The 27,402-nt window shown below is 43.9% G+C and overlaps 4 protein-coding genes across 12 annotated transcripts in view; 2 read left to right on the plus strand and 2 right to left on the minus strand.

Moving 5' to 3' along the window:
* LOC124481268 (IQ motif and SEC7 domain-containing protein 1-like) overlaps positions 1–15,102 on the plus strand; it is a 76,653-nt gene extending 61,551 nt beyond the window's left edge. For 5 of the 7 annotated variants that reach the window (XM_047041188.1, XM_047041189.1, XM_047041192.1 and 2 more), the window contains 13 exons: positions 2,290–2,563; positions 2,732–4,005; positions 4,659–4,820; positions 5,142–5,264; positions 5,874–6,040; positions 6,234–6,373; positions 7,131–7,160; positions 7,918–8,043; positions 8,289–8,388; positions 8,643–8,804; positions 9,228–9,404; positions 11,205–11,254; positions 12,681–15,102. In XM_047041188.1, the coding sequence (XP_046897144.1) occupies positions 2,290–2,563; positions 2,732–4,005; positions 4,659–4,820; positions 5,142–5,264; positions 5,874–6,040; positions 6,234–6,373; positions 7,131–7,160; positions 7,918–8,043; positions 8,289–8,388; positions 8,643–8,804; positions 9,228–9,404; positions 11,205–11,254; positions 12,681–13,205 (3,310 nt within the window). In that variant the 3' untranslated portion in view covers positions 13,206–15,102. Of the gene's footprint in view, positions 1,775–2,289; positions 2,564–2,731; positions 4,006–4,658; positions 4,821–5,141; positions 5,265–5,873; positions 6,041–6,233; positions 6,374–7,130; positions 7,161–7,917; positions 8,044–8,288; positions 8,389–8,642; positions 8,805–9,227; positions 9,405–11,204; positions 11,255–12,680 lie in introns of all 7 variants that reach the window. The other 2 variants (XM_047041190.1, XM_047041194.1) reach the window with 2 other exon arrangements.
* Positions 15,103–16,841: 1,739 nt separating this feature from the next.
* gp9 (glycoprotein IX (platelet)) lies at positions 16,842–18,388 on the plus strand. Of its 3 annotated transcripts, none has more exons than XM_047041216.1 (2): positions 16,842–17,080; positions 17,400–18,388. In XM_047041216.1, the coding sequence occupies exon 2, from the start codon at positions 17,401–17,403 to the stop codon at positions 18,139–18,141; it is 741 nt and encodes a 246-aa protein (XP_046897172.1). In that variant the 5' UTR covers positions 16,842–17,080; position 17,400; the 3' UTR covers positions 18,142–18,388. The 3 variants fall into 3 exon arrangements, with proteins under 3 accessions (XP_046897172.1, XP_046897171.1, XP_046897173.1); XM_047041215.1 differs by having other exon boundaries at positions 16,844–17,080; positions 17,423–18,388; XM_047041217.1 differs by having other exon boundaries at positions 16,844–17,080; positions 17,555–18,388.
* On the minus strand, positions 18,381–22,408 carry LOC124481273 (haloacid dehalogenase-like hydrolase domain-containing 5). Its single transcript, XM_047041201.1, has 8 exons — positions 21,992–22,408; positions 21,158–21,361; positions 20,952–21,064; positions 20,762–20,855; positions 20,615–20,648; positions 20,329–20,503; positions 19,979–20,167; positions 18,381–19,759 (listed from the first exon to the last, which is right to left on the minus strand). Exons 1-8 carry the CDS (start codon positions 22,109–22,111, stop codon positions 19,363–19,365), a joined length of 1,326 nt encoding a protein of 441 aa, XP_046897157.1. The 5' UTR covers positions 22,112–22,408; the 3' UTR covers positions 18,381–19,362.
* Positions 22,409–22,870: 462 nt separating this feature from the next.
* Positions 22,871–26,270, minus strand: cnbpa (CCHC-type zinc finger, nucleic acid binding protein a). Its single transcript, XM_047041218.1, has 5 exons — positions 26,173–26,270; positions 24,632–24,749; positions 24,412–24,477; positions 23,977–24,175; positions 22,871–23,830 (listed from the first exon to the last, which is right to left on the minus strand). Exons 2-5 carry the CDS (start codon positions 24,744–24,746, stop codon positions 23,713–23,715), a joined length of 498 nt encoding a protein of 165 aa, XP_046897174.1. The 5' UTR covers positions 24,747–24,749; positions 26,173–26,270; the 3' UTR covers positions 22,871–23,712.
* Positions 26,271–27,402: the final 1,132 nt, after the last annotated feature.

Raw genomic sequence — 27,402 nt, forward strand, 5'->3', positions numbered from 1 at the left:
TATTCATGTCTAACTCCCTGTTCAATACAATGATGAATAAACTAAAATAACCTCCGATCTTATCAGTCTATACCTATATTCCTTACCACCTAGGCTTCTGTCTATTGCATGAGTCATTTTTGTTATGTCAGACCCCCCTGAAAATATTTAGTGGCTGGTTTATTTTCCCATGATTTCCAGTGATGAAGCCATAGAACTGGCTGAACTGTCAAACCCCATGTAAAACTGAGGGTGTGTGGTGCGGTGGCTGAGTACTAGCAACGACCGTTTGTCATGACAGATGGTAGGGGGAGCTTTGTCCCCTCGGCGATTATGCAAGAAGTGTGATTTTCATTCCATCAAGCTGGGTTTGTGTTGGTACCTCAGTAAATAAGCCTCTGTGTACGTGTCTGTCTGTCTGAGTTTGACTTTATTTAATTTTTTACAGGGACAGTGCACATTAATCAACCTTTCAGTAAAAGTGCCAGGTTTAGCCAGCCGGCTACATTTCAACCGCAGTCCCTGGGCAGGTTATGGTCGGTCTGTCTGGTGGTCCAGATACTGCACACAGTGCACTGTGCTTGAGTCTAATTCCCCAGGGAGGCAGTTAGCATTGCCTTACTGTCAAGGTATCCTCTGTTAGTGCTCTATGTGACCCTGCGTGTCTCAGCTCTGAGAGAGGAAAGGATTCATGATACACTTAACCTGTCCCAGAATTGACCACACTTGGGACTAGCGTATCAGCTGCAAACACGACCAAATTCAACATTGTCACTATATAAAACAGTATACATATAACATAAACGGTATCTGGGACCTTTTACTTATTGTAGGGTTAGCTGTGGATTCGTAGTACATGATTCAGTTTGTACCTGGAAGCCAGAGTCTGAAAGCCACTAGGTGGCAGCTTGGGAGGTGATCCGCGTGGTGGGCAGAGATGTTTACATATCACACATTCAAGTGTTGATTGAGGAGCAGCCAAAAGTCTGGAGGGGGAACAGAGGACAATGTTTGTTACAGAGCAGATCTTTGAACTAAATTAGACTAATTCAAACTGAAGTGGCGTGAATTCAAAAGTTTCACTTCCAGTACAATTTTCTTACAGTGCTTATATTTCGACCAGGTTGTTAGATTAAATACTAGTCATTCAGGCATTCATTACTAAAGGGAGCAGGTGAGGGCTAAATTCACCATGGAGGGGATTCTAAAGAGAAAAAATTGCACCTCAAGTTGAGGTAAAACAAAAATTTGTGATTGTGCCGATGACTCGAGATCTGCTGCAGAGGAAGTGGTTTCACGTTCAAAAGGAACTGGAGGTGTTTCTTAGGTACATTCTAGGCAACGTCACTAGTCAAACATAATTTGCAGTGAAAAGTGAAAGTTACCAAGCTTGAGGAAGCAGCCCTGACCCCTCCCACACCCTTCACACCTCCCTATCCTCCTCACCGACTCACACAACGGATTTCAGTTTTAGATCATTCTACGTGATGACTACGTTTTAATTTGTTTACCTTGTCATGCAAACCTAACTGGACTTTGGAATATTTATTTGCGTCAATGACAGAAGACTTCGATACACCAACATGATGTAACTGTCATTGGTCACTGATTGGCTGTGAAGGTGCTATAGACTTTGCTTCTCTGAAAGTAGTCTATGTGTACTCTGGACTCATGCAGACGGGCAGGCAGGTAGAATGGTGGATAAGGTTTGGAGAAAGAGTTGGCAATTCATAGAAAACAGAAGGTCTCTGCGTGTAAAGCAGGCTTCTCCAAGCACGGCAGAACGTAAGAGTGAGTGAGTACCCTTTAGTCAAGTTCTTTCTTCAGTGGAAGGGATGTTTGAATTCGCATTTAATTGATATTTGATCAGCTTCCAACAAAATGTATAAAAGCCTTCTGTGTTTCTTTCATTTATATAGACTGGTTATTCATCTGTTTATTCCTGAGACTATGATTTACGGTCATATTTCCAATAACAATCATGGAACACCCACTCAGTAGCACTCTAATCAACACATAGCGTTTAGTGTTTGGTAATGTAGCGGTATATCTCAAAGTTGTGGGATCAGCACCTCCCAGAAATCACTGCAGTATTTCCCCCAATCCACCAACAACTATTGCGGTTTGGTTATGTAATGCCGTTTCAAAAAACACAAAACATGGTCAAACTGAATCCACCAGTGTTAAGCGCTGTCCGTTGTTTTTGTGTCTGGGTGAGTCTTTTGAACTCTGAATGATATGCACAGTGTTGTTGTTGTGTAGTGAGGAAGAGAAGCCCTGAGTGACCATGTGTCCTCTGTCTCTGTGCAGTGTGGAAGGGGACGCCAGGCCCAATGAGACAGGTCCAGACGGAGGAGCCAGCTACGGCAGGGGGCCTGTGACCCACGGCTCAGCCATCAGCCCTGACCGCTTCGACGGCCCGCACTACGGCCACAGCGTCCAGCCGGGGCCCCAGAGACCCCGAAGGCCCAAGCTCCAACATTCCCAGTCCATCCTCCGCAAACAGGCTGAAGAGGAGGCCATCAAGCGCTCCAGATCGCTCTCTGAGAGCTATGAGCTCTCCGCTGACCTCCAGGACAAACAGGTACTAGAACATTCTGTCACTGTACTGTATGACACACAAAGACAAAGTATCTCTGTCAGTCTTGTCTCTACTATTGTATCTTCTCACTGTCCTGACTAACTACAGACTCTGGTCCTTGGGAAAATGAGTGTAGACAGCTAGTGATGTGTGATTCCCTGTGGTCCTCAGGTGGAGATGCTGGAGCGTAAATATGGTGGACGCTTCATAACCCGGCATGCAGCCCGCACCATCCAGACAGCCTTCCGCCAGTACCAGATGAACAAGAACTTTGAGCGTCTCAGGAGTTCTATGTCTGAGAACCGCATGTCCAGACGTATCGTTCTGTCCAACATGAGGATGCAGTTCTCCTTCGAGGGCCCGGAGAAAGTCCACAGCTCCTACTTTGAGGGGAAGCAGGTGTCGCTAACAGACGATGGCACCCCCCTGGCCGTGGTACAATCCGAGTGTGGAGATATGGACGTCCACCACCAGGCTAACCTGGCCGCTCACCCGGCTTCCCAAAACGACCTGACGGACGCCATCACGGAGCTAGAGGATGCTTTCTCCAGGCAGGTCAAGTCTCTAGCAGAGTCTATAGATGATGCCCTGAACTGCCGCAGCCTGCAGGAGGATGAGGGGGATCCTGAGGCTATGGGCCCAGAGGTGGGCCTGGAGGTAACCTACCAGGTCAAGCCCCACCGTGGAGCAACCGGACGCATGCGGGATGAGATGATGGCGTCTTACAGTGATGTCACTCTGTTTATTGACGAGGAAGACCTGTCTCCCTCCATGGCGCTCTCGCGGTCAGGTGACCAGCCCTCAAGCACAGAGTCGGACCTGCGGCTGCGCTCGGCCAACTCCTCCCAGGAGTACTGGCCCATGGACCCCAAGGACGAGGGCCGCGACACGGACACGAGCTGCCGCAGCACGCCCTCTCTGGAGTGCCAGGAGCAGAGGCGGAGGGTGGACCACCTGCCCCTTCTCACCATCGAGCCCCCCAGCGACAGCTCGGCCGAGCATAGCGACCGCTCCGACCGCAGCTCCGTCAAGCGCCCGCCGACCTACGAACCTCACGGCCACATCGTCACCTCCTCCCAGGCCAGCCCCAAACACATCTCCCACGGCCCGCCCCCTCGGGCGCCCTCCCGCGACGAGGAGGCCCCGCTCCGCCACCGCCACCGGCAGCTGGAGAGCCACCTGGCCATCAACGGCTCGGCCAATCGGCAGAGCAAGTCTGAGTCGGACTTCTCCGACGGGGACAACGACAGCATCAACAGCACTTCCAACTCCAACGACACCATCAACTGCAGCTCCGAGTCGTCGTCCAGGGACAGCCTGAGGGAGCAGACCCTGAGCAAGCAGACGTACCACAAAGAGACCCGCAACAGCTGGGACTCGCCCGTCTTCAGCAACGATGTCATCCGCAAGAGGCACTACAGGATCGGCCTCAACCTCTTCAACAAGTAGGTACCCAGCTCCGAGGAAGCAGCCCAGCACTGATTAGAGTGATTAGCCCCTTCTAGAACTGAAGAACGGCATTACAGAGGCTTTGTATAGAATCAGGGGTGACTTAGAGTAATCAGCTTTATTAGATGTGAGAACCACACAATCAACAGTAATCAGACTAATTCATTCTAATTCTCAAGGTTGCAAACCCTCAAGGGAGCTTGAAATTAGAAAATGTTTTGGATGAGTGGTTTGAATGTAGAATGGCTGGCAGACATTTACTTGCTTGGTTTATGCATGTCCATGCTTGTTTATGACACTGTGAACGCAGTTCACTTAATAGTCATAGTCGTAGACTTTAGAAGGGGCGCATATTTCTACTCTATTATGTCGGGTAGAGTCTCTGCATGCTCTGCCCTCTGGTGAATGTTTAACCAGGGTGGAGGCCACTCCCTCTCAGCCAGAAAGGCAAACACCTCTCTTGACACTCGTGTTTGTTCCAAAGCCTGGTGATACAAGGAGACATCAACTTTTGAACATGGGGGCATCATGTTTAATGGCATTAACCTCATGAGATGGGTCACTTCAAGCCTTGAAATCTGACAATTTTTCCTTATCTGAGAATGACATATGGCACCTAACCTGACTGTGTGTGTGTGTCTTTTTTCAGGAAGCCAGAGAAAGGTATCCAGTACCTGACAGAGAGAGGCTTTGTCCCAGATACACCTGTGGGCGTGGCTCACTTCCTGCTCCAGAGGAAGGGCCTGAGCAGACAGATGATTGGAGAGTTTCTGGGCAACCGGCAGAAACAGTTCAACAGAGATGTATTAGAGTAAGTATGAACTTCGGTATGAGTTACTTTCTTACTAGTTTCCCAAGCACAAGGCTTGTTATAGACAGGGGATGAGGCTAAGGACTTGTGCCAGTGTGGCCTGTTATACCCAAAGTCACTGCTGTCAAGCACACAGATCTCTATAACTCATGTAAAACTAGGGCATCTTAGATTCCCCATCTCAGACATGTTCTTTGTCACCACCCCCCAAGACTGTTATTGTCATTAGAGCTGGCTGGACACAGAAGGGTAGTATACTGTGGATCTGCCCATATGTAAAAATAGTCTTTGCTTCACATTTCTTCTGTGTGTGTGTTGCAGCTGTGTAGTAGATGAGATGGACTTCTCGTCCATGGAGCTGGACGAGGCCCTGAGGAAGTTCCAGAACCACATCCGTGTCCAGGGAGAGGCTCAGAAGGTGGAGCGACTCATTGAGGCCTACAGGTAAAGAAGTTCTACAAAAACATGACAAAATACAGAAACACAAGCACACAGACAGACAGACAGACAGACAGACAGACAGACAGACAGACACTCGCAGCCATACAGTTTGTTGTTGCAGTGTCATATGACTGAGCTTTTCTACTATCAATGTCTGTAAACTGCTAAATTGCTGTGTGACCTTCATCACACATGTCTTCAGGCCAGACAACTTCTCTATTCCCAAAATGTTAAATATGATGAATACTGCATGGTAGTAATGAATGTTGTTTTCTGTTTCTGCATTGCATTTGCAATCACCACTGAGTGGTTATCAACTAGAGTCATGCAGTGCAACTCCCAGTTGGCAGTGCTGGATGACTTATTGATGTGTGGTGGGACCTAGAGCTCCATATTACTTATGCTTGAATAAATAGACCAGTTCCTCACGCCATGTTGAGAGGTTGATGGTGACATCGCACATCCACACCCCCGTCCCAGTCAGCAGTCACTGTCAATCACCTAGGGGTTGGCACCCTGCATATCACACTTTACCGCATTTCTCCCACCAGCAGAATATGAAGATACTCATTATTTTACTGATGTGTCATTCCACTATCTGCCTGTGTTCAGTCAGCGCTATTGCATCTGTAACCCCACGGTGGTGCGACAATTCAGAAACCCAGACACCATCTTCATCCTGGCCTTTGCCATCATTCTCCTCAACACTGACATGTACAGCCCCAACGTCAAACCGGAGAGGAAGATGAAGCTGGAGGACTTTGTCAAAAACCTCAGAGGTATGTCTGTGAATGTGTGTGTGTGTCTGTCTGATTGTGTGTGTATGTAGGTGTGTGTGTGTGCGTGTGTCTGTGTGGATAGGTGTGCCTATGAGGGTGTGTCTGTGTAGGTGTGTGTGTTTCTGTGTGAGTGGGTGTGGGTGTGTATGTGTGCGTGTGTCTGTGTGTTTAACCTATTGTTGCTCCCCATCAGGGGTGGATGATGGGGAGGACATTCCCAGGGAGACTCTGGTAGGCATTTATGAGAGAATCCGGAAGCGAGAGCTGAAGACAAACGAGGACCACGTGTCTCAGGTGCAGAAGGTGGAGAAGCTCATTGTGGGAAAGAAACCGGTGAGTTACTCTCAAATCCTACCAGGAACCAAGGCTCATTCCTACAGACACTTAAACATGTGTGAAACAGGGAGTGTAAAGCAGGTTTCACATCTGTCTGCATTGAATGTCATCATGACACTTAATGTAGCACCTCTCTCTGTGTTAATTTGAGCGCAAGCCTTCTCGTTAGCATTCGGTTTGAATGTGAGCAGAGCAAAGGCTTTGTTCAGTGCTGCCTGGTGTGAGCCTGCAGTCACGTTAGTGCTGGGACCTTCACACTGGTGCCTCCCATGTCTCCCGAGCCCTTCAGAGACAGATCCACCCCTAATGAAGAACCCAGCCTCTCACATGCTCCACACAGCAATCCCATAATATTCCTACACTAAATCCTCCCTGAGTCATGTAAAGAGAATGTTATATTGTCTGACAATACCCTCTTCTGTCACTCTTCATCTGAGGAAACACAACACAGAACTGGGACGTCAGACTTCATCAGACTGGGGGCTTCAGGATATATTGTTTCAGCTGCGATAAATAATCGCTACTGCGTTACAGATCAGGAGTGGGAGCACCTTGTTGTCTTTATGAGATGGGTTGGATGTACACTACACACACCCGAGGCTCAGGAGAGAGAAATGTCGCACATGACCCCTTAGCTGACGCAGAAATACTAAATGAGATGAGATAGTTTCTAGGGTTACACCATGTTGTGGACCAGGTTCATTAGCGGTGATGAGAACCTCTCTTTGATCTTCTCTCTGGGCTCTCCTTTCAGATCGGATCTCTACACCACGGCCTAGGATGTGTAAGTACACAATGACACAAGTCATTTCAATCATCTCACATCCCTAAAGGGGGAAATAGTAATAGGCAAAATACCAAGGACTGTACGTGAATATGGCTTTTGCTACATCCACATCAAGTAGAACTGAGTTTCTTGAGCAAGTAATGCTGGCAATCCCCCCCCCCCCCCCCCCAACTAAAAAAAAAGAAGCCCACAAGGAGGTCAGCAGTCTGTCGTCAGTTTCTCCTGTAGACAGAGTCAACAGATATAAATACCTAGGTGGCAGTGAGCTGCAGTGTTTACTGACTTTGTGCTGAGCAGGGTATAAATCCCTGCCAAGCAACAGACCACACACTACACACTATACACTACGGCATAGTCGTGCATTGTGGATCTGTTGCATGATCACCCCGCACATGTTGATCTATGGCCCTCTCTTTTCTATCAGATGAATTAGACAGTTTTATTATATATTTATAACCTGGTGTTAAAATTGTATGCACACATCTGGAGGAATATGTGACACATGTATCCAAAGGTACATTCTCTGTGATTAATATCACCCTGTTATAGATACAGATAGTCCCATTCAAGATCAGAGCTTATCTGATGTTGTCAGCCAAATGGGCTAGAGGAGTCAATTTCCCTGGCTCAGTTCAGCCCCAAGCTATTTGACCTCTCTGCCCTCGCTAAAGCATAGCTCCAGGGAGGGACTGAGGTCATGGAGGGAGCTTTTCCTGATACTGAGTGTGCTACTGCTTGTTGTGCTGCCCCCTAGGTGCTGTCCCTGCCTCACCGCAGGCTGGTGTGCTACTGCCGGCTATTTGAAGTGCCAGACCCCAACAAGCTGCAGAAGCTGGGTCTTCACCAGCGGGAGATCTTCCTGTTCAACGACCTGCTGGTGGTAGGCTCCTCCGCTGCTCCCGGCCTGGCTCTGCCAGACCTCCACCCTGTGGCTTTGCTAGATATGTTCCCTGCACCAATCTGCTCATTATGTAGGCTGGAAACAAATCGAAGGGATTTGAAAAAGAGTGAATGATTTGTAGATTCATAGAGTCTTGAACATGGTAATGGTCAGATCTTTCCTCATACGTTTTTCAAGTGCGCTTCCGTGAGTAATCCCTGCTGTCTGCGTCTGTGTGGGAACAGGTGACAAAGATTTTCCAGAAGAAGAAAAACTCGGTGACATACAGCTTCCGGCAGTCGTTCTCTTTGTATGGGATGCAGGTTCTACTGTTTGACAACCAGTGTAAGTAGCAGTAAGCGCCCGTAGCCTCTCAACATCGCAGTGTATTAACCCAGCATGTTTACAGAAAGCTTGGCATGCTTTAATTTAGCACAATAACACTTCTCACTGGAAGTGCAAATCAAACTAATGGACTGTAACAGTGTTTACGTTTTCAATACTTCACACAGACTTTCCTGGCGCCTTAAAACTTGCTTTTTGATCAATGCCCCGTGGTTAAAGGTCTCTCTCCCTGTCTGTGTTTTCGATTGGCCCAGATTACCCAAATGGGATCAGGCTTACATCAGCCATACCAGGTGCGGACATCAAAGTCCTCATCAACTTTAACGCGCCCAACCCCCAGGACCGCAAGAAGTTCACAGACGACCTGCGGGAATCCATCGCTGAGGTCCAGGAAATGGAGAAATACAGGATAGAGTGTGAGCAGATATGTTCTCTTTCTCTTCTTTCCTTCTTCTCTTCGTCCTGAGCTGCCTTGGGCCAGTTAAGCCAGTAAAATTAAACAGGGCATGGTCCTCATTACTCATTCCTCTTTAGGCGGAAGAATTTTAAAAGAGTTCACAGATTTGTTACCAGTGGGTGAGCTTTTTGTAGAAAGAGATGTATTAACAGAAACATTATCAGACTATTCTAAAGATTATTCTAAAGAGACTTTACAGAGATCCAACAAATGCTAGGCAACTGCAAGATCACACACAATATTAGCATATTGGTTAAATTGTTATCGCTTGTGTACTTTGAGTGATGAGGATTGTTCCAAGGACACATATACACACACACTCACAAACACGCTTCCAGTGTAGTCCTCACACCTAGTTGTGTGTGTCTGTTCTGCTCCACAGCGGAGCTGGAGAAGCAGAAGGGGGTGGTGAGGCCCAGCATATCCCAGAGCTCTGGCCTGAAGAAGGAGGCGGGTAACGGCAGTATGAACCGTGCCAGCCTGGACGACACCTACACCATGGGGGAGGGGCTGAAGAGGAGCGCCCTCAGCAGCTCCCTGCGCGACCTCTCCGAAGCAGGTAATCACAGAGGTCACCATCTCCGCCAGAGCTCCAGCCTGGCACTTAGCCATCCTGATGCTGAGGGATCCAACCACATCATGTCCCACTAATGCATAAGATGATCCCAGAGCTCTTCCCATGAAGCAGAACGTTTTCAGATTGGTAGAATTTCTAGGCACGGGCAGTGTGTTTTGGCTTGTAATGAGTACATTTGGATTACTTCATGTGTGAATTCCATTTGTTAAATCCACAGTTTGCTTTTATTGGTGGCCTATTTAAGATTAATTTGTTGTTACCAAGAGGGACTGCAGTGTGGAAGTATTTGTGAAGAATTAAGTACTTGTACTTAAGTAGAATGTTCTATGAAGTGGCTATATATTCACTGATGAATGGAATTTAACTATGGCTCTTATCCCTTCATATGGTACTTTAATCCAATTCGATTGATCTGTTTTACACTTCTACATGTCTCATTTTCATTCATAAGATACCTCCTTATTTTTCCAAGCATTTCACAATGTTCCTTGTTTGTTACATGAATCAGTGATATTCATATTTGCCTCTCTGTCTTCTCTTTCATTTATATCTATAACCTATCAATCTAACTGAATTTGAGGGTCATTCCGTTCTCATTGTTTGTGAAATGTCAAGATTTGGTTCCAATTTTTACGTCAACAAACATTTCATTTCCATAAATAACAGTATGTAGCATATTATCTCCAAATCTTGAACATTTCATTGATTCTGAGTCAAACTTCTGTTACCTTATCCAGTAGTTACCATGATAATGTAATGAAATCCATTATGGGGCTCTGTCTGACACCAGGGGATACAATTGTTCTGTTTCAGTTATGATTTGGTGTATATCCATGGAGTACTTTTGAAGCTTAGTTTGTGTTGAAGTAGGCCAAAACCATGATGCTTCAGTCCTCCTGTTTCATGTTTTTGTATACTATGTTGAAGCCCTAACCTTCTCAGTGCAGGACGTGGCATGATAGCGGGGTCATTCCTGTGTGAAGTATTTTAGTTTTTCTTTTCTTGCCATTTTCATCTCAAATGTACTTCCTGTTATTCCCACACCCATTCAGTTTTCTCTCCTGCTCATGTGTAATAACTGGTCATGTTCTCATCGGCTGAGTAAGCCTAACATTGGCAGACTGCTCTGTTTGCCCTTCAGCCCTATATTTGCCTGTACATCCCATATGCAACAGCCATTGTATTGCTTTTGATGTTCCTCCTACCACTGGCGTTAAGCCACCCGAGACTCTCCCTTATGACAATCTACATCTTGTGACAACATTAAACTCCTGTTGCCACATTTTATGAGAATGTGTTGGTGAACTCTATGTAGAAAGAATACAGAGATATTAGCCCTTAATGCTGAGTAGTTGACCCATGGGCCTCAGGTGAAATTGCACCTTGGTAACCTTGGTCGGCAGGCAGAAGCGGTTGTGTTTTATTATTTTTTAGAACTGCTGAAGCATTTAAGAAAGCTTCAAATTAGAAATATGTGATGCAGAACCATATTTGGTACATACAACAGTCTAACACAAATTTGTTATGTTGGACAAACTTTTACAGTAAGTCCTGTTGTAAATCTAGGTCAAGTAGACGCTAAAAGGACACAACTACACCACCCACAAAACCCACCCACCAATCCCTCACTCTCTCCCTGACCCCTGATCCACTGTGCCCTTGATAGAATTATGCTCACAACCCCTGCACTGCCCCTAGGGGATCGGAGGGCTGAATAAACCTCTGTAGTTGATCCAGGAGTGCTGTCCATCTCTAATCTGTGGTATTGCATGTCTCGGGCAGGCAAGCGTGGGCGCCGCAGCAGTGCAGGATCACTAGACAGCAATATGGAAGTAAGTTGGAAGCAGCTGGTATCCAAGCTACTCTCTATGTGATGATGTGCACTGTCAAAACACACCATTTATTTTTGGTATTGCACCCTCTCTGCTTCATAGACTCTCAGTTCATTTGTTTTTGATCATTTTTTTCTCCTCGGATGCCTTAACCACCTGCCTGCCTGGGTTAGTGTGCATGCATGGGCTGCCTGCCTCTGATGCTGCCCTGATTGGAAGAGAAAGAACTTGGTCATGTGGCCAGTTTGCCCTTTTTCTTGAAACAAGCATGACTCTACTAATTCCCCACTGATCCTTCTGTCTCCCCAACGCCATCTGTATCTGCCATAGTTTACTGTCCTCTTCCATTCACTCATGTCCGGCTCTCTGACCTCTCTTTGGGTTTCTGCCACAGCCACTGAATATGGTAACTGTGTCCTGGTCTCTTTCCTGTCCCCATCCTAGAAGCAAGGTTAGGTCCAGGGAAGAACACTGTGTTAGAAGCAGGACTCTCTTAGACTGACGGGCTTCTTTACATACAGATTCAATAAGATGTGGATTTCATTCATCATCCTTCACTCATTCCATGTGTCCATGTGTTTGGTTAAAGTCTGGGACCCTGACATTTTGATTCCACTTTCAAAGAAGTCACATAATCTCTTTCCAGCTGTAGATTAAGCATGTACCAAAGGGAATATGTATAATTCCTTCAGGTTGAAAGCAATCTGGTCTTGGAAAAGTTGGAACCAGAACAGTGGAAAAGTGTCCAGGCCACTTTGTGAAATGTGCACACCAGAGCTTCAGTCCTGCTGCTTGTTATAGTAGCCTACTGCTGTCAGTGGAATGCTAACCTGATATGGATCGAGAGGTTGCCTGTCACTTCCTCTGCATGTGTATTTCTGCCTCTGTTGATTTTAACAAGATGCATGTGTGACTTTTGGCAGGTTCAGAAGGTGTTCAACATTGACAGCAATTTAATATGATGTCATTTTAACTCGGTATCAATTTGTTAGTTCCATTACTATTTTGTGTCATAGGCCCACATGGTGTATTTGACTGTGATCATTAATCTGCTCAGAAAAAAGTCAGATTTCTACCAGACTTTTGGACTTTGAAGCTCACCTTCTTCTGACAATTGACCTTTTAGAATTGGTAATGCTGGTTTCTTTTCCCCTGACATTATCTAAAGAGGTTAAAGCTGATTTTACCATTCATAGTCTGTCCGTCTGTCCTCCATCCTGGGATGAACATTTTTGGTTTATTTTTGCATGCTCTGTAACATTTTGCTTCTTGCTGTTTACCCTCACTCTCCAGGTTAAGTGAACCACCTCCATGAGTGGTGCAGTATGATTTGCCAAACAGCCGTAGTACAATTGTACTGTGTGTGGAGTTTAGGGCTTTGTCACAGGCACTGACAGGGCTGCTGTTACATTCCTCTCTCCTGCAGGGGTCCATCATTAGCAGCCCTCACACACGTCGGAGAGCCACCACCCCGCGCGAGGGCGCACCCCGCAGCCATCCCCCCATCCCCAACTCCTCCTCCATCCTTGGGTCCCTATTCAGCAGCAAGCGAGGGAAGCCCTTTTTGCAGAGCCACCCTCCTATTCCTACGCCCGGTCACCCCACCCTCATCTCCCACAAGCCCCACCCAGCCAACCTCCACCACACGGCACAGAGCGTCCACCCAACTCAAACCCAGCTGCACGGCCACCACTCCCAGTACTGCCAGGTCCAGCAGAACCCGCCCCCCTACCATCACCATCACCACTACCATCCCCCACCGCACACACAGTACCACCAGCACCCAGCCTACACCTCACACACACACGCACACACACAGCACAGCCACCACAGTCAGCATTCCCATCATGCCTCACACTCCCAGCATGCTCCTCACCCCCATAGTCAGCAGCAGGGCCCGGCACCTGGCGGGCCCAAACCCAAACACAGTGGCATCAGTACCGTGGTGTGACCTCCTTCCTAGAAAGAGAGAAAGAAAGAGAAGAAAACGAGAGAGAGGGAGAGACTTGAGGGAGGGACAGTTGCTTACACCAAAGGGACGGTATGAGTTTACGGCCTGTCCACTGTGTTCTACTGCTGCTGTGCTGGGGGCGGATTACAGGCCACACCTGGATCCCTCCTTCACTACCCACCTAAAGACATGGAAACAAGACTGCAATCTTCCACGCTGAGTCTTGGCTCAGCCACTCAAACTACAGGCATTGCTCTGTCAGGGTCTCAGGGGAGCGTTTTCCAACAGGAAGTTACTCTCTCCTACTCTCCACAAACCCACACACACAACTTGGCCGTGATGGCTGAAAAGAAGTTGTCTTTTCTCTGCCAGTCCCTCTCCACTCCTCCATTCCTACAATAGTCTGTCTTCCCTTCGCCTGGGGAAGGCCCGAGAGAAGATGGCTGACTGTTTTTTCTGATGATGGCATATTACATTGTATACATTTGCTCTGATCTGATCGAGCTAACTTTCAACGCTCTGCTTTCTTAGGTTTGCAAATCCTATCTTCATTTTTTAAGAATGCTATTTGTTGTTACCTCCTGTGGAATTCATGTAGTGAAATCGCTAGATGTAATCATTTCACACTAACTAAATCAACAGACAGGTTAACAACTGAGTAGAAAGTCTCAATGTAAGTAGTTTTAGTGCTGTATTTACCGTAGATGACAGCTGTGTTGTCTCCTAGCTCTCATGAATAAATGTGCCAATTACTTATGCATACCCTATTTAGTCGCCACTTCATGTACAGTATATTGTGCGTAAAGTACTTTGTAAGATCATACTTACAACCATTATTATTATCATTGAAAATGAATTTTATCAGTATTATACTGACTCTATAGTAACAGGATCAATCTGAAGGGAGTGAACTCACATTTAGTGCGGCCAATAATAATATTCTCTGGAATTTGTTGCCCGTAAAATGGAGAATGGCGATCTTCTAGAGTGCAGCTGTGGCATATGGGTATGGGTGGGATGACATTTCCTGTCATGACTGTCCTTACTTGTCCTTCATAGGTTGAGTGTGTGGGTCCCTCCCTGAATGCTAATGCTGGTATGATGCTTAGTACTGTTCAAAATTAGGAAGGGATCAACTGAAGCCCGTTGGTTTTGAGCCTGTCCCTGTTGAGTTCTATTCTGTCCAAGCTTACAGCTCCTTTCAGACACTTTTCAAGTATACTGTATTTTGAGGCGTAGGTCATGGACATGCAGTACACCTGGCTTTTGCCTTACATATATGCAGCAGCTGCATTCTTGACTCTTCAAAATCAAACTATTATATTTTTGAACTTTGCTTGAGTGTCATCGCTTATTTTTTCTTCCTCAAAACCCTTTCAAGTTAGTGACTGTAAAGCTCTTAAGTAACTAGAGAGGTATTCTTGTTATCTTTGTTTTTATCCTGTGCAATATCTCTGGACTGATGTTGTACATTCAGAACAAGCAAAGGTTTCCTCCTGTTTTGTTTGTTTTCACGATGTGTCATTTATTTATTTAGTTTAGACCCCTGTCGTTTTTTCTCAGTGGCTTAATGTGTGACTGTATTCATGAGAAGAACAGTCCTGGAGTTCAGTGGAATGTCTACTAAGTGATTTTGCATGTAATGTTGTTGATGTGAGGCTATCCTCTGCACATGTATAACAAATCAGTGTTACCATGGCGAGTTAAAGTGCAATCATGATCAGAAGTGCAGACTAGTATTGCTAGTGTGGGTCATCATATTGTCCGGAAAGAGATTCAGGTGAAAAATATCTTCTTTTTTCCATTTCAGAATATATAAATACCTACTTACACCATTCACAATGGAAAGAGGAATGTGTGTGTATATATTTTAATAAAGGAATATGCTTCCCTCTGGGCAGAACAGAAATATTTTGCTGGATAAGCACATATGAACGCTTTCTTTTTCAGGAAATAAAGAAATACAGCGTAGAAATGCAACCTAACAAAGGAAATGGGTATATGTAAAGAACAATAACTTTCTACATTCTACAAATAAGAGTATATTATAGTGTGTAAATTAGTGAAAGTCAATTGTTTGTCCCAATATCAGGGTGTACATGTATTTGAACATTCACTAAGGAAACCTGAACCATAAGTCAGGCTCACTCATTTCTGCTCTTATTAGACAAGTTGTATTATAAGGAAATTTAGACAGATTAACATATCTGATTTGGGACATTGATGGTCAGTTGAATGTGTCTTTTTATTGATTTCCTATTTCTTTTTTAACTAAATATTTCAGACAATGTAAAGAAAAAGTGTACGTTTCTGTTAATATACAGTATGTTATTGTGCTTCAGATGTCCTCAGTCATCTATGTAGTGTGAGAAGATACCCCAACAATGCACTGCATGTATCTGATGCATCGTGTCTCCTTTCACTGTGAGCTGACCCAGAAAATCAGCCTGTAAAGTTTGACCTCCATTTTGTTTAGATTGACTTTGAATCTCCAGATGTTGACTTGCTCTTGCTGTTCCATGTTAAGCTGAATTTTAGTGGAGCACAGCATGCATCTCATCTACATAGCCATTGTATAAAGAACAAACATAAACACGGTTGCACTTATCTGAGGGCTCTCATTGTGTAAATAAGGGTGTGGATTCATTTGAAGGAGGGTTAAGACAAGAAGGGACCAAGTGCGAGATAAATGGAACTGTACATAGTGTTTATATGATCACTTATCTACACTGATATCTGCAGTAAGGATCAGGGTGTACACCCATCAACTCATAGGGGAGAAGAAAGGGGGAGGGGTCCTAATTAGGAACATATCGCTTATCTCTCTGCCTCCACCTTTAGTGAGCTCTTATTTGTTGTGGATCTCAAAAGACAGACTGTTATAAGGTTCTCTGCCTATTAAACACACGCACACATACACACACACACACGTTCATCCCAATGTTACAATACTGTTCTGTCAGGCTCATTTTAAGAGACACATACAAAAGGGAAAGTCAAGAGTGGCCTCATTTCAATGTGCATTCTGTTTGTACAGTGAGTAGTGAGTAAGTAAGACCCCTGTTATTGTAAAATTCAACTGTGACAATGTTGAGAACGCTAAATAAACAAATATATGACTTATGGTATTCACATTTGTCTCTTACGTATTGAATAAAAATACAGTTGTCATAGTGTGCCACACAAAACAGTTATCTCATATAATGTGTATCGACAACTACTGAGAATCTTGGTTTCTGACTGCAGATTTGTCTCTCATTAGTTTTGACGGTTACTAAAAGTTAGGGGAGGATCTCAGAGCCAGTCCCTTATAGTGTACAAAATCCCCACTAGAGGGCATTCTTATAAACATCGTTAAATGGCTGTTTTCACACCCTCTAGTGGTGAAAAAAAGCTCTGTTGTACATGTAGGCATCTCCAGAAAAACATTGATTGAAAGGGCAGACAATGTAAATAAAATGGAATCATGTTCGTATTGTTATATGCATCCTTGGCTCCATTTTGTGATGCTACATAAATGGTAATTCATGTTGGCAATGCAGGCCTGCAGTGCCACACAGACTCACCCGCCTCTACCCCTTTGTGGCAGATATACTCTTATCTTCTCCCTCCAGTGGTAGTTTTACGTGTCACATGGCCCCAAAACGGCCTCTCAATGGTGCGATTGACATGCTTTGCTGCTGTTACATAAGTGCAAATGATCATTTTTAGATTTGAGAAACACGTCCGTTACTAAATGGATGCTTGTGAATGCCTGAGAAGACCTCTCGTGGAATAGCACAGATGGACCTATGGACTGGGGATTTACAGAAAAAAGGCCTTGAAGATGAGTGAATTTACATACACAACCTTCAACGTTGGCTTGATACTAAAAGGTAGGCCTAACTTTAGAAATGTAGATGCTGGCTAGACACTGAAATGTAATCCTCAATGGGCCTCAAGTAACTCAGTGTCCCAGGAAAACAATTGTTATTGATTTGTGGCTGTGTACTCATTACAAAATAATATATATATATATTTGTTACATTGTTTTGGGCAACAATCCTGAAAATACTTTTTACTTTAATGGAAAGCACCTCACATATTGTAACAATACATTTAATTAGTGTAAAACTTTGCAACCAAAACAGGTATTTGATTTTTTTAAATCCCCAAAATAATTAAACATGTATTTCTGAATAAATCTTCTTTTAGTATGCTTCTCGGTTCTTGTCTAGTCATCCTCCTCCTTCTGGATACATCCAGTGCACGGACTGTCCCCAAGCCCTGTCACTGTTCAGCCCAGGTGTCAGGACTCCAGGTCAACTGCAGCTCCCTGGGCCTCATTGAGGTGCCTCCTCTCCCCACAGACACAACTGAGCTGCACCTCCAGGACAACCAGTTTACCACGGTGCCCCCAGGGCACTTTGACAGGCTGCCTCTCCTGAGGAGGGTCACCCTGTCTGGGAATCCCTTCCACTGTGACTGTGGGATCCAGTACCTGAGGGTGTGGCTGCAGAGGAACAGGGCAGCTGTGTCTAGGGTGCCCACCTGTGTCAGTCCCAGGGCTGTGGCACACACAGCCATCACTGCCCTTAGTGATGCCCACTTCTCTTCCTGTGGTCAGCAGAGATGTACTGGAGGCCTCTATAACAGCCTGGTAGGGGGGATGCTCTGTGGCCTCATTGCCCTGCTGCTGTGGGGTTTAAGGCTGGCCAAACACTCTACCTTCACCCTGGAAATAGATGAGCCACACACAGACTTTGAGGCTCACTCCTTACACTCTCACAGGCCCAAACACAAGAGAAGGTGCCGGAGCATGCTATCAGAGGGCAGTGGGACTTCTGCCAACCTTACCTGGATAGATGACTTAGAGAGGGCTCGGATTAACATGGAGTTTCTACCCCAGATAATGAATGGCTTGCGTGAGAACAACATAAAGATAAAGGCCACCTGAGGTTTGTGTACCAGTGTGATAAAGAACTATGGACGACACTACCTGCATGCTGATGAATGGGTGTTTAATGCTATAAGAAAGTTTGACTTCTTAAAGACTATAATTAAATTTGTTGTGAATTGACTTTCAGTCTACCCTGTACAGTAATGCATGTCTTGTTATCATTCGTGACATATTGGTCCTTCTGTTTCTGTCTGTTGTCATACAATTAATGGGAATAAGAGATTCCTACCACAAACAGAAGTTTATGTCAGGGCTTTATTTTTTACAAGGGAGTTATTTGTGTTCATGTAAACTAACATATGCTCTTTCCAGGTAATATCAAGCTCTTAAAATATGAAATGCAACTGAAAGACACACGTAATCAACCAATGGAAAAATAGCTTTTGTTATATTTATATCTTTCATATAAATATAAATGGCTAGTTACAGTTTGTTGTATGCATATGAAAAGAAATGCATACAATTAAGGGTAAGATGAACAGCCCTGCAATATATGGTAACATTAAATGAACATTTTTTTCTGTGCAAAAACACATGAAATGGTTACACATGTAGGTAAATAGACAATTTAGACAGCACTGTCAAAGGACCATACTGCACTCTAAATAATATGTTTTTATGTTCTCACAGTGCAAATTTGCAATCTAATGAAATGCATGCATAGAAAAAACAAGTTAAATGCATATTGTTTAAAGAAAAAACATTTGGACAAATGTCAAATATAAAATGAATACGATGGAAGACATAGCTAACATAACTGTAATAATAAATAGAGGATGGGTGGACCATTTAAACGGTTATAATGCACAAAAATACTTAATTACATCAAATAAGGCATTCTTTAAATGTAATTGTCATTGCTTACAATTTGGGTAATTGTGCTGAATCAATCAAAAACATCTATAAAACAACATAACAGAGAGAAAAACAGTTCAGTCTCAGCTGTCAAGTACTTGTTACAATGTTATGATTTGAACGTGACCTTCATGAAGTTACTTCAATGCCCTGACTTGTAAACACTGTCCACAGTGTTGGATTTATCACAAGTAACTCGATAAAAGTGGTATTTTTCAGAGGAGAACTGAGAGGGATATTTTCTAGAACTATCTATCTCCAAACAACTATCCCTCTAATAATAACTTTCCCTTGCACCTAACCCCCTCAGTCTGACACAACCCTAGACTATTTCAAAGGGTTTTTGAAAGATGACATCCTGAACTACAGAGGCACAAACTTCTCTTGCTCAAAGATGAGATCCACGGCATCGTCGACATCCTGCACGATGTGGCCTGGCTCCACCAGTGCAGGGTCGAAACGGAAGTCACGGTGCCCGTGAAACACAGTCTCCTTGATACACTGGTTAGCATCTATGGGCACCTCTGTGTGCGGGTTGTAAACCCCTGTGCACACCAGGATGGACTTGCAGGAAGTGGCTAAGGGGGGAGCGAGCTCCCCCTCCCAGGCATTGTCCACTTCCACCTCTTCAGGCAGGGTTGTGCTGGAGCCAGCGGCGGATGCCATCTTGGCCATTGCTTTGGACTTCTTCTTGGCTGTCCTCTCCTCCAAGTAGCGGTTGTAAAGGTTGGCACCGTATATGTCAGTCATGAGGTTGTCACTGGGGAAAGGACAGAAAGATGGAGAGTGAATGAGAGGCATGGGGGGGGAAATGGGTTAGGACATACCACAACATTCTAGTGCTGCCCTCATTGTGCATTATGCATCACTTTATGAAGCTTTGAGAACATCCTCCACTCATATGTCAACTCTCTAACGCTCAATAACATTATGTTGCTTGGGAATCATCTCAATTGATGTTGCGTTATGTCCAACCTACCCTATAGCATAGAGGGAAGTGATGGGCAATCTCCATTGCTTCTCCACAGCCAGGCCCCTGATGAGATATTCTGCAAAGTGGTAGGTCAGCTCACTGGGTTTCCCCATCAGAGCCTCATACTTTAACTCTTTACCTGTGATCTTCTTGTAAATGTTCTCTAGACACACTAGAAAAGTCCCATGACCAAACCTGCATTCAAAAGAACAACATTTGTTTGTTTTTTTCAGTTCATTCGCACAATAGCTTGGTCAAACTTTAAAGCCACACATTAAGCTAAGAACAGGAAATAGATCCAGCTGTTCTGTTGCTTTTGACTTATTTCTATGACAGTAATGAGTTATGTTGGTTACCGTGGAGAATGTGCCTCAGCCATCCACATGAGGTCCATGTTGCAGGCCAGTAGAGGGAGGTGGGGCAGCTTCTGGGGCTGGTGGGTACTGCCCAGGTTCCCATTGGTCAACAAGATGTCAACAATTAGCTGCAGGTTAGTCTCCCATCGAATGGGCTCGCCAAAGAGAATCACAGCTGCAAGAAGAGATATATATGACACGTTTTATAGGATAAGCTATGAAGTCAGGAAACATTGCTGTGGAAGGTTTAGGAAAAATAACACTTTAAAAAAATCACAGTGCTTACCCTCTATGTTTGGAAGGTTGACAATGGAGGTGGACTAAAAATAAAATAGTTATATTGATATGAATATTGTTACCATGCATTTCCTATTTTACATATCAGTATTGTATTTAAGATCAATTCTAATAGTATCTTAGTTTTAAAACTCACAGGAAGTTTAGGTCGTCTGTTATGGTCCACCATGTCCAGCAAAGGGAAGGACTCTCTCAATGTGTCAATGCCAACCACGTTTTGGAAGCCCAGACTTGCAGCAATTCGAATTAAGGATTTTCAAACCAAGGGCTAACATTATTATTACAGTTTTCATTATCACAGATCAGATATACAACAGATAGGATACTTTTTGGCAATGTCCAGGACTGGTCCTTGACCTGACACAAGAACACAACTCTCATGGTACTTAGTGAACATCCTCAGAGGACTATGGGACATAATGACCTGGTCCTGTGTGATCTGAAAACAATAACAGATTGTTTAGGACAAAAGTGGGACTAGCCCATCATATTTAGTAGAGCAGATCTATAGAATCAATTATAGGAAACTTACAGGCACTCCAAGAATGTGGGAGAGCTGATCTGCTTTAGTTTGTCGAAGGCAGTTCCCCGCATTCGTGACAAACACAACTGGCACCACAAATTGTCCCTGAGAATTCACCAGTTTTTGAAAGGCCTTTTTGGCAGCAGGAATGGGAGTTTTTCCTCTGACAAGCACCCCATCAATGTCGAAAAGCAGGCCAAAGCCAGGCTGTGGCTAAAGAGAACCAGAAGAGAACCATGGGAAGATAAGCATTCATGTTATTTCCTGGATGTTCTGATTTGAAGTTATTCAAATAAAAAATACAAACAACTCAAATTAGGAAACAATAACTAACACACAATGACCCTATGTTGTTCTGGAGCTTGAAGCTTAATGTGACCATTCAAGACACCTGGTCCCATTGCTGACCTGGTGATGCAGCAAAAGCCTGCAATGTTGATGACAGACTGGGTGACAGAGATTGCTCATGTAGCACAAACTAACATCATTATGGACATTTAATAAAAAATATATGTTACTAAGCCCATGGGTTGATTACGTAATGGTGAAATAAAAATGATAATGTGATGTGGTGAATGAAAAATTATAATAAACATCTGAAATATGTCTAACTTTATTAGGCCCCTGCGTTGTTATAGGGAAAATGTGTGATGTGTTATAGGCTATGGGTAAATACGTTACAATGAATTAACATGTCAGAAGGGCACCGGAAAAGAGACGTTATCCATTTAATGATACGGAAACCGTGAATGAAAAAGGTAGGCCTATCAATTGACACAACGCAAGGCAACAATGTATCAACTGACAGAGGGATCTAATCAACAGCTGCATTTTGAATCGTACCTTGCCATCAGACACGGTTCCGCAAAACCCGCGCTGAGAACCGGCAAATCCAGCATTTCGCTTGCCTTGTCGGTTACTTAAGGTGTAAAACGCCCGGTAAAATGGCAGGAGTCCTTTCATCCCCCTTTTTAGCTATACCGGCTATCTAGAAAACAAAACAAAGCCCCGGATAAGGGGAGCCAGCTTAGCCTACGCGGGCGGTTCGGTAGGCTTCTTGTTTTTCCCCGATTTTCTCTCATAAATATTCTCTCCGGCTAAGGCTAGATGACGACACATGAGGAGTGGGAGGTCCTTGAGCATTCTACTTTACCGACAAGAAGGGGGTTGTGCAGTGGCTGCGCTGCAACTACAGCTCCCGCTGCCATTTTGAACATCAGGTTGAACGCATTGTGCTATGTACACCGACAGTACAAGCAAATATGTAATAGTTACGATGCAGTTTGATTGAAAACGATCGTCTGGCTTTCGTGTTGGTATTTAACAGCTACTGTTCAATAGTAAAGTGGTAAAAATAACATCCATAATGCTGTGCCAAAAATATCCTTTGTCCATGTGGACAAATGTTCCTTTCATTATTGACGTGGCTGCACATTTTACAGCCACAGCTGAGGGGCAAGAGAACCGTCTTTTTATAGTCAAGCTAAATATAGAGTGCGAATGCCACCAACTGGGATCTTGAAATGGGAATCTGAGCCAATAGGTTAAATAGAAAAGCATCCCTTAGGTAGTTTGGCACAGCTCGCTCTATTTAAGGAGTGAACATGAGCGTGACATCCATAATGTTCGAATGCTTGAAATAAATTATTTAATATAAAAAAACAAGTGTGTAAAACCATAATGTTAATAATATACAGAAATGCAATGACAAAACAAGCTTCCTCCCCGTGCTCCTCCAACTTTATTGATAGTTTAAAATTACATTTCTATGTTCTAGGACTTCAGTTGCATTTTCCTTCCGACTTAAAAACTGAGTACAAGCAAATGGTATTTTTACAGTAGTCTAAGTGATATTGTACAAAAATAACATTTGATTTCTGTGAAAACATTCTCCATTCCCAAATAACTGCTAATTCTGCTGATCTGTTCTTGATGCTAATTTTCTCCAAGGTACACTTTCCCAAAAAGGTTTAAAGAAACTTCTACCGTGGACTATTACTGATACTCCATTCAATTGTAAACAGATTCTTATAAAAGAACATAAGATTCTTTTTATTCCTCCAAAATTTTACTTTGTCATAACATGTAGTTTGTTATCGCCCACTTAGCTGCTTGTAGGGCCCAGATGCATCATGTTGTGAACGTTTCCCCTGGCATACTCTCTTGGTCAACTGCATGTTATCCCACTAAACGAACCAAAATAACCTTACATGGAAGTTCAGGTTTCCATTTACTCCCTTCTTACTGAGACTCACTTCCACAAGCCCAGAGGTCCTATATATCCCATATGTTTAGTCCCATTCATTTATCTCTGATCACCAGTGGCTTGGAAAGGGGGTTCTTTAACAAAGCATTATACATTACACCGCTACCAAACTAAACAAACATTTTTGTATTGAATGCAGAAAGATATTTTCACCCCTTTCATCATATTACATGTCGAGAGGCTCACTGGCCTGGGACTAGCCTCTGTCTGCCAACCTTTGGCCAGTGAAGAGGATTCAGAGAAAATAATACAACCAACCATCAATCAGAAAAAAAGGAGGGGCAACAAAGGGCACTGATTATGCGGTGGCTTCAATGGTGCATTCCTTTGCCAGGTGGCCAGTCTTGCCACAGTTGTAGCAGTTCATCTCATTGGATTTGCTGCAATGCACAGCAACATGACCAATCTCTCCACACCTGAAAACAAAAATAAATTACAAAAATTATCTGTTGGACAATGGACCAGTGGATCTCAGTCATGTGTTAGTATAAGGAAACTTAAGGCAAACATGGCTGTAGATTGGTAGCCAATTTAAAGGCGCCACAAATAATGCATAACTCACCTGTAACATTTCACTTTATCACAGAGTTTCTGGATGTGGCCAAAGCCCCCGCAGGAGTAGCACTTTTGCTCGTTGGCGTGGTCACAGTCGCGGGCCACGTGGCCGGCCTTGCCACAGCTGTAGCACACCTGCTCCCTCTCCTTCTTGGGTTCCTTGCAGTCCCGAGAGATATGGCCAGTCCTGTGGCAGTTGTAGCAGGCTAAGCAGCAGAACAAATGTATTATTCAATGTTCAGAACAGTTTCTGCTCTTAAATTTTGTGTTGTGCATTGCTAGTCTTGTAAACTACAGTGATTCTTTCACTAGTGGTACTTCTGCCATTTAGTAAACATTAGCAGTACCATGGTCAAATGTCAGTTTAGGTCAAGTCATGTTTACAAACTAGTTGCAAGTACCTGCACTTAGCATTCAACGATTCAACAAGGTATATTCTCACCATCCTCGCTCTGTTCACAGTCCCGGGCCATGTGGCCTTGCTCTCCACATCGGTAGCAGAACTGGTCTGCAAACATACAGAAATCCATGTTTTAGTGCCTATGGACACTGAGCTGCCATTAAGGACACCAAGATGTCCCAATCCTGGTTTATAATACATTTCTTGAACCATGCAATGTGTAGAATTCACAAGGGGTGTGGCGCTGAAAAACATCTAGTACCCTTTCCACGTCCTCGGCCCCTGCCACGGCCACGCCCCCCAGCATTAGGACAGTTTTTGATCCAATGCCCAGAGCGGCCACATCCAAAGCACTCACTGCTGCTGCTCATGTCCATTATCTATGGACAAAGAATTGACAGAAGGGAGTTAAAAACACAATTCAATATTAAATAATATAGTTTCCAAATGAAGCAGTAGAGGTGAACTCAAATAAAAGTGAAATCAAATCAGATTAAAAGCATGATTCAATGTTTAGGAAATGGTAAGAGTGTGTACCTATACAACTATGGGGTGTCAATAGACTAAAAGGAAGCACTAGCCAGCATGAACCAAATAGGCCTACTTAACTACCAGTGCGATTAACTGGTGTGTATGTAGATGCACACGCCTTGGGAATATGAATCTACTGAAACCTACTGGGGACTGTACTACTACTCGAGCAAAAGATCCTTACTAGCAAATTACGTTAGCCATCTACGAATCTGCTATTTAACCATGTCTGAAGTAAGTACCCAGCTACAATCGCTACCTCTTCACTTACATAAACTTTGCAGTGAAATCATGGCGATTCTTCTGTCCCCAGTGTTTGCTGACGATGCTACAGACGGTAAATCGCGCAAAAAATCGGCTAGATTAATAAGTAACCAGGTAGTAAGCAGGGCAGGAATATCAGATAGGTAGCACGTTACATCGCAATTGGTTGGACTTGGCTTGCTAGTCTAACGAACTAACTTGGCTAGCAGACTAGCTAATATTTCCAGTTTTCGATTTAGCGAGCTAATATAATCAAAATTACAATACACCTGGTCTCAAAGTTCACCCTCTTTTACGCAAAGCAAACGGCTTGCCAACACTTGACGCCTTAAGTACAGTAGTTAGTTAAAGTTTGTGCCTAGCTAGCTAGATCCGACTGCATGCGGGCTACAAGGCCAGTCTGTCGCAAGCTAGCGTGGCTAGCAATGCAACACATGTGACGTTCAGCGGCAATTGATTTAGTACTGCTAGTAATTTCCAGATATGTACCAGTAAATTTCGGAGCCATTTAATTATGCTCTGGTATCATATTTCTAAAATAAATTGACGTAGAAGTAGAAAGAGAGTCTTCGTCGGCAAGACAAAACATCAGTGGAGGCTTTTTGGCCTTGTCACGTTGAGGTGCAGCTGCTTTCTCAACCCAACAACAGTTAGCTTAAGCTAGGCAGCTAAAGCAAGCTGGCTAGTGTGGTAGGGGTCCAGGCCGCATCGACGGCCATTCAAAGTCTCAATTTACAGTTGGGCTGCTGCACTTTAAAGGGGGAAAAAATCGCCTCCTCTGAATAGATATGTTCTCTGCGATTGTCTTGTAAAACGCAAGAATATGCGATTTTCCCCGAATCCCGCGCAGATTGCACGTATTGACCAGGCCAAAAACCAATCCCGTTAAATGGCATCAGCAAATCACAAAATTAAGCATCTTAAAACCACCGTTTGATGGACTTCTAACACGTTGATATTTCAGTCACTAACTATGTGCAGTCTTAAATAAACACATTAATTGCTTACCTTAGTTAGCTACCTAGCTACTGTTAGGTGATTCTTAGCTGTTACGCCTCCTCTCTCCGCTGCGCGACATGCGGTGTGAACACGAGTTTCAGGGAGGAGTGTCATTACATCAAGTAAAATTCACTTGGGCGCAATGTTTTTCTATAGCCAATCATACACGAGAGAATCTGGGAACCGCCTCCATGATTGGGCGAATCAGTAAACAAGAATGTCATCATATCCTGTCCACAACAGAAACTGCCGAATGCGGGCTCCCTGGAAGGTGAGGGTTGAATCTAAATGTTTATTGGCCTTACGTTTTGAGGCTATGATTTTCATACACATTGACATATAAATGTCACAGAGGACCTAAAATGTTCATTTTTAGTGAGCAAATAGGATACGTAAGAAATGCCAGAAATATTCAATTCATCAGAACGTTATGCAGTGTATTGTAGCTTACTTTCTTTAATTGCTAGCATAACTGCTCACTCAGTAGTATATTGTAACCTAACCTAGTCATTGTAATGTAGCCTACACTTTTTTACCTAGTTTTCTAGTATACCAGATACACCTGGATAAAAATGTATTGCATTATGGCATACATTTTCATTTGAAAACACATCACGTAGGCCTATTGGTCTTACACGAGCTATATCGATTTGGTCCCCTTCAGAAGAATTTGGCCTTACTTTTATCAGACAGTATTCAAACGTTTCTGGATTTGTTTCCACTGTGTATTGCACCAACAAGTTTTACTACCACTGAAGTTGTCACTATGAACATAACTCATGTACTATTTAAGTTTCCCCTTTAACAATTGTCTCACTTGAATAAAAAACAACAACATTGTGTGGATCGGGGATATGGTTCAAAGGTCATTATGGACAGCCTCAACAACTGAAGAGAGATAGTTAAAAGTAATTTGTGATGATGTGACCTTTGGAACCACTCTCCCAATTCATTTTGGTTACAGGTTTAATGAGAGAACTTCTATGTTTGTAATAGCAAAACGTAGGCCTACTTGAATAATTCATAGTAAAAGCCATTCCCTTTGTGGGCCAACCAATATGAGGATGTGCCCCTTGAACCCGAACCCTCAAGTCTATACAGTATCTTTTTCTAACTAAAATGACGCCATCTTATAGAGGGGGGCATTAAACATTACTGTATAGGCTTGTAATGGCACAAGTTGGTTTGGGTTGTCTGTGACATTAATCTAAAGAGAAAACGCAGTCCAAATGCATTCTG

Source organism: Hypomesus transpacificus, chromosome 18 (assembly GCF_021917145.1).
Source record: "Hypomesus transpacificus isolate Combined female chromosome 18, fHypTra1, whole genome shotgun sequence".
NCBI lineage: Eukaryota > Metazoa > Chordata > Actinopteri > Osmeriformes > Osmeridae > Hypomesus > Hypomesus transpacificus.

Excerpts from the sequence above, each read along its gene's own strand:
- gp9 (XM_047041215.1), top strand. The coding sequence starts at position 17,032 with ATGAGTGAATTTACATACACAACCTTCAACGTTGGCTTGATACTAAAA. Across the intron at positions 17,081-17,422 it reads CGTTGGCTTGATACTAAAAG|TCATCCTCCTCCTTCTGGAT; the intron begins GTAGGCCTAACT and ends GTTCTTGTCTAG.
- LOC124481273 (XM_047041201.1), bottom strand. The coding sequence starts at position 22,111 with ATGAAAGGACTCCTGCCATTTTACCGGGCGTTTTACACCTTAAGTAAC. Across the intron at positions 20,649-20,761 it reads ACAGACGACCTAAACTTCCT|TCCACCTCCATTGTCAACCT; the intron begins GTGAGTTTTAAA and ends TTTTATTTTTAG. Across the intron at positions 20,504-20,614 it reads CAACCTTCCAAACATAGAGG|CTGTGATTCTCTTTGGCGAG; the intron begins GTAAGCACTGTG and ends CTCTTCTTGCAG.
- cnbpa (XM_047041218.1), bottom strand. The coding sequence starts at position 24,746 with ATGGACATGAGCAGCAGCAGTGAGTGCTTTGGATGTGGCCGCTCTGGG. Across the intron at positions 24,478-24,631 it reads GGGCCGAGGACGTGGAAAGG|ACCAGTTCTGCTACCGATGT; the intron begins GTACTAGATGTT and ends GTATGTTTGCAG. Across the intron at positions 23,831-23,976 it reads GATAAAGTGAAATGTTACAG|GTGTGGAGAGATTGGTCATG; the intron begins GTGAGTTATGCA and ends TTTTGTTTTCAG.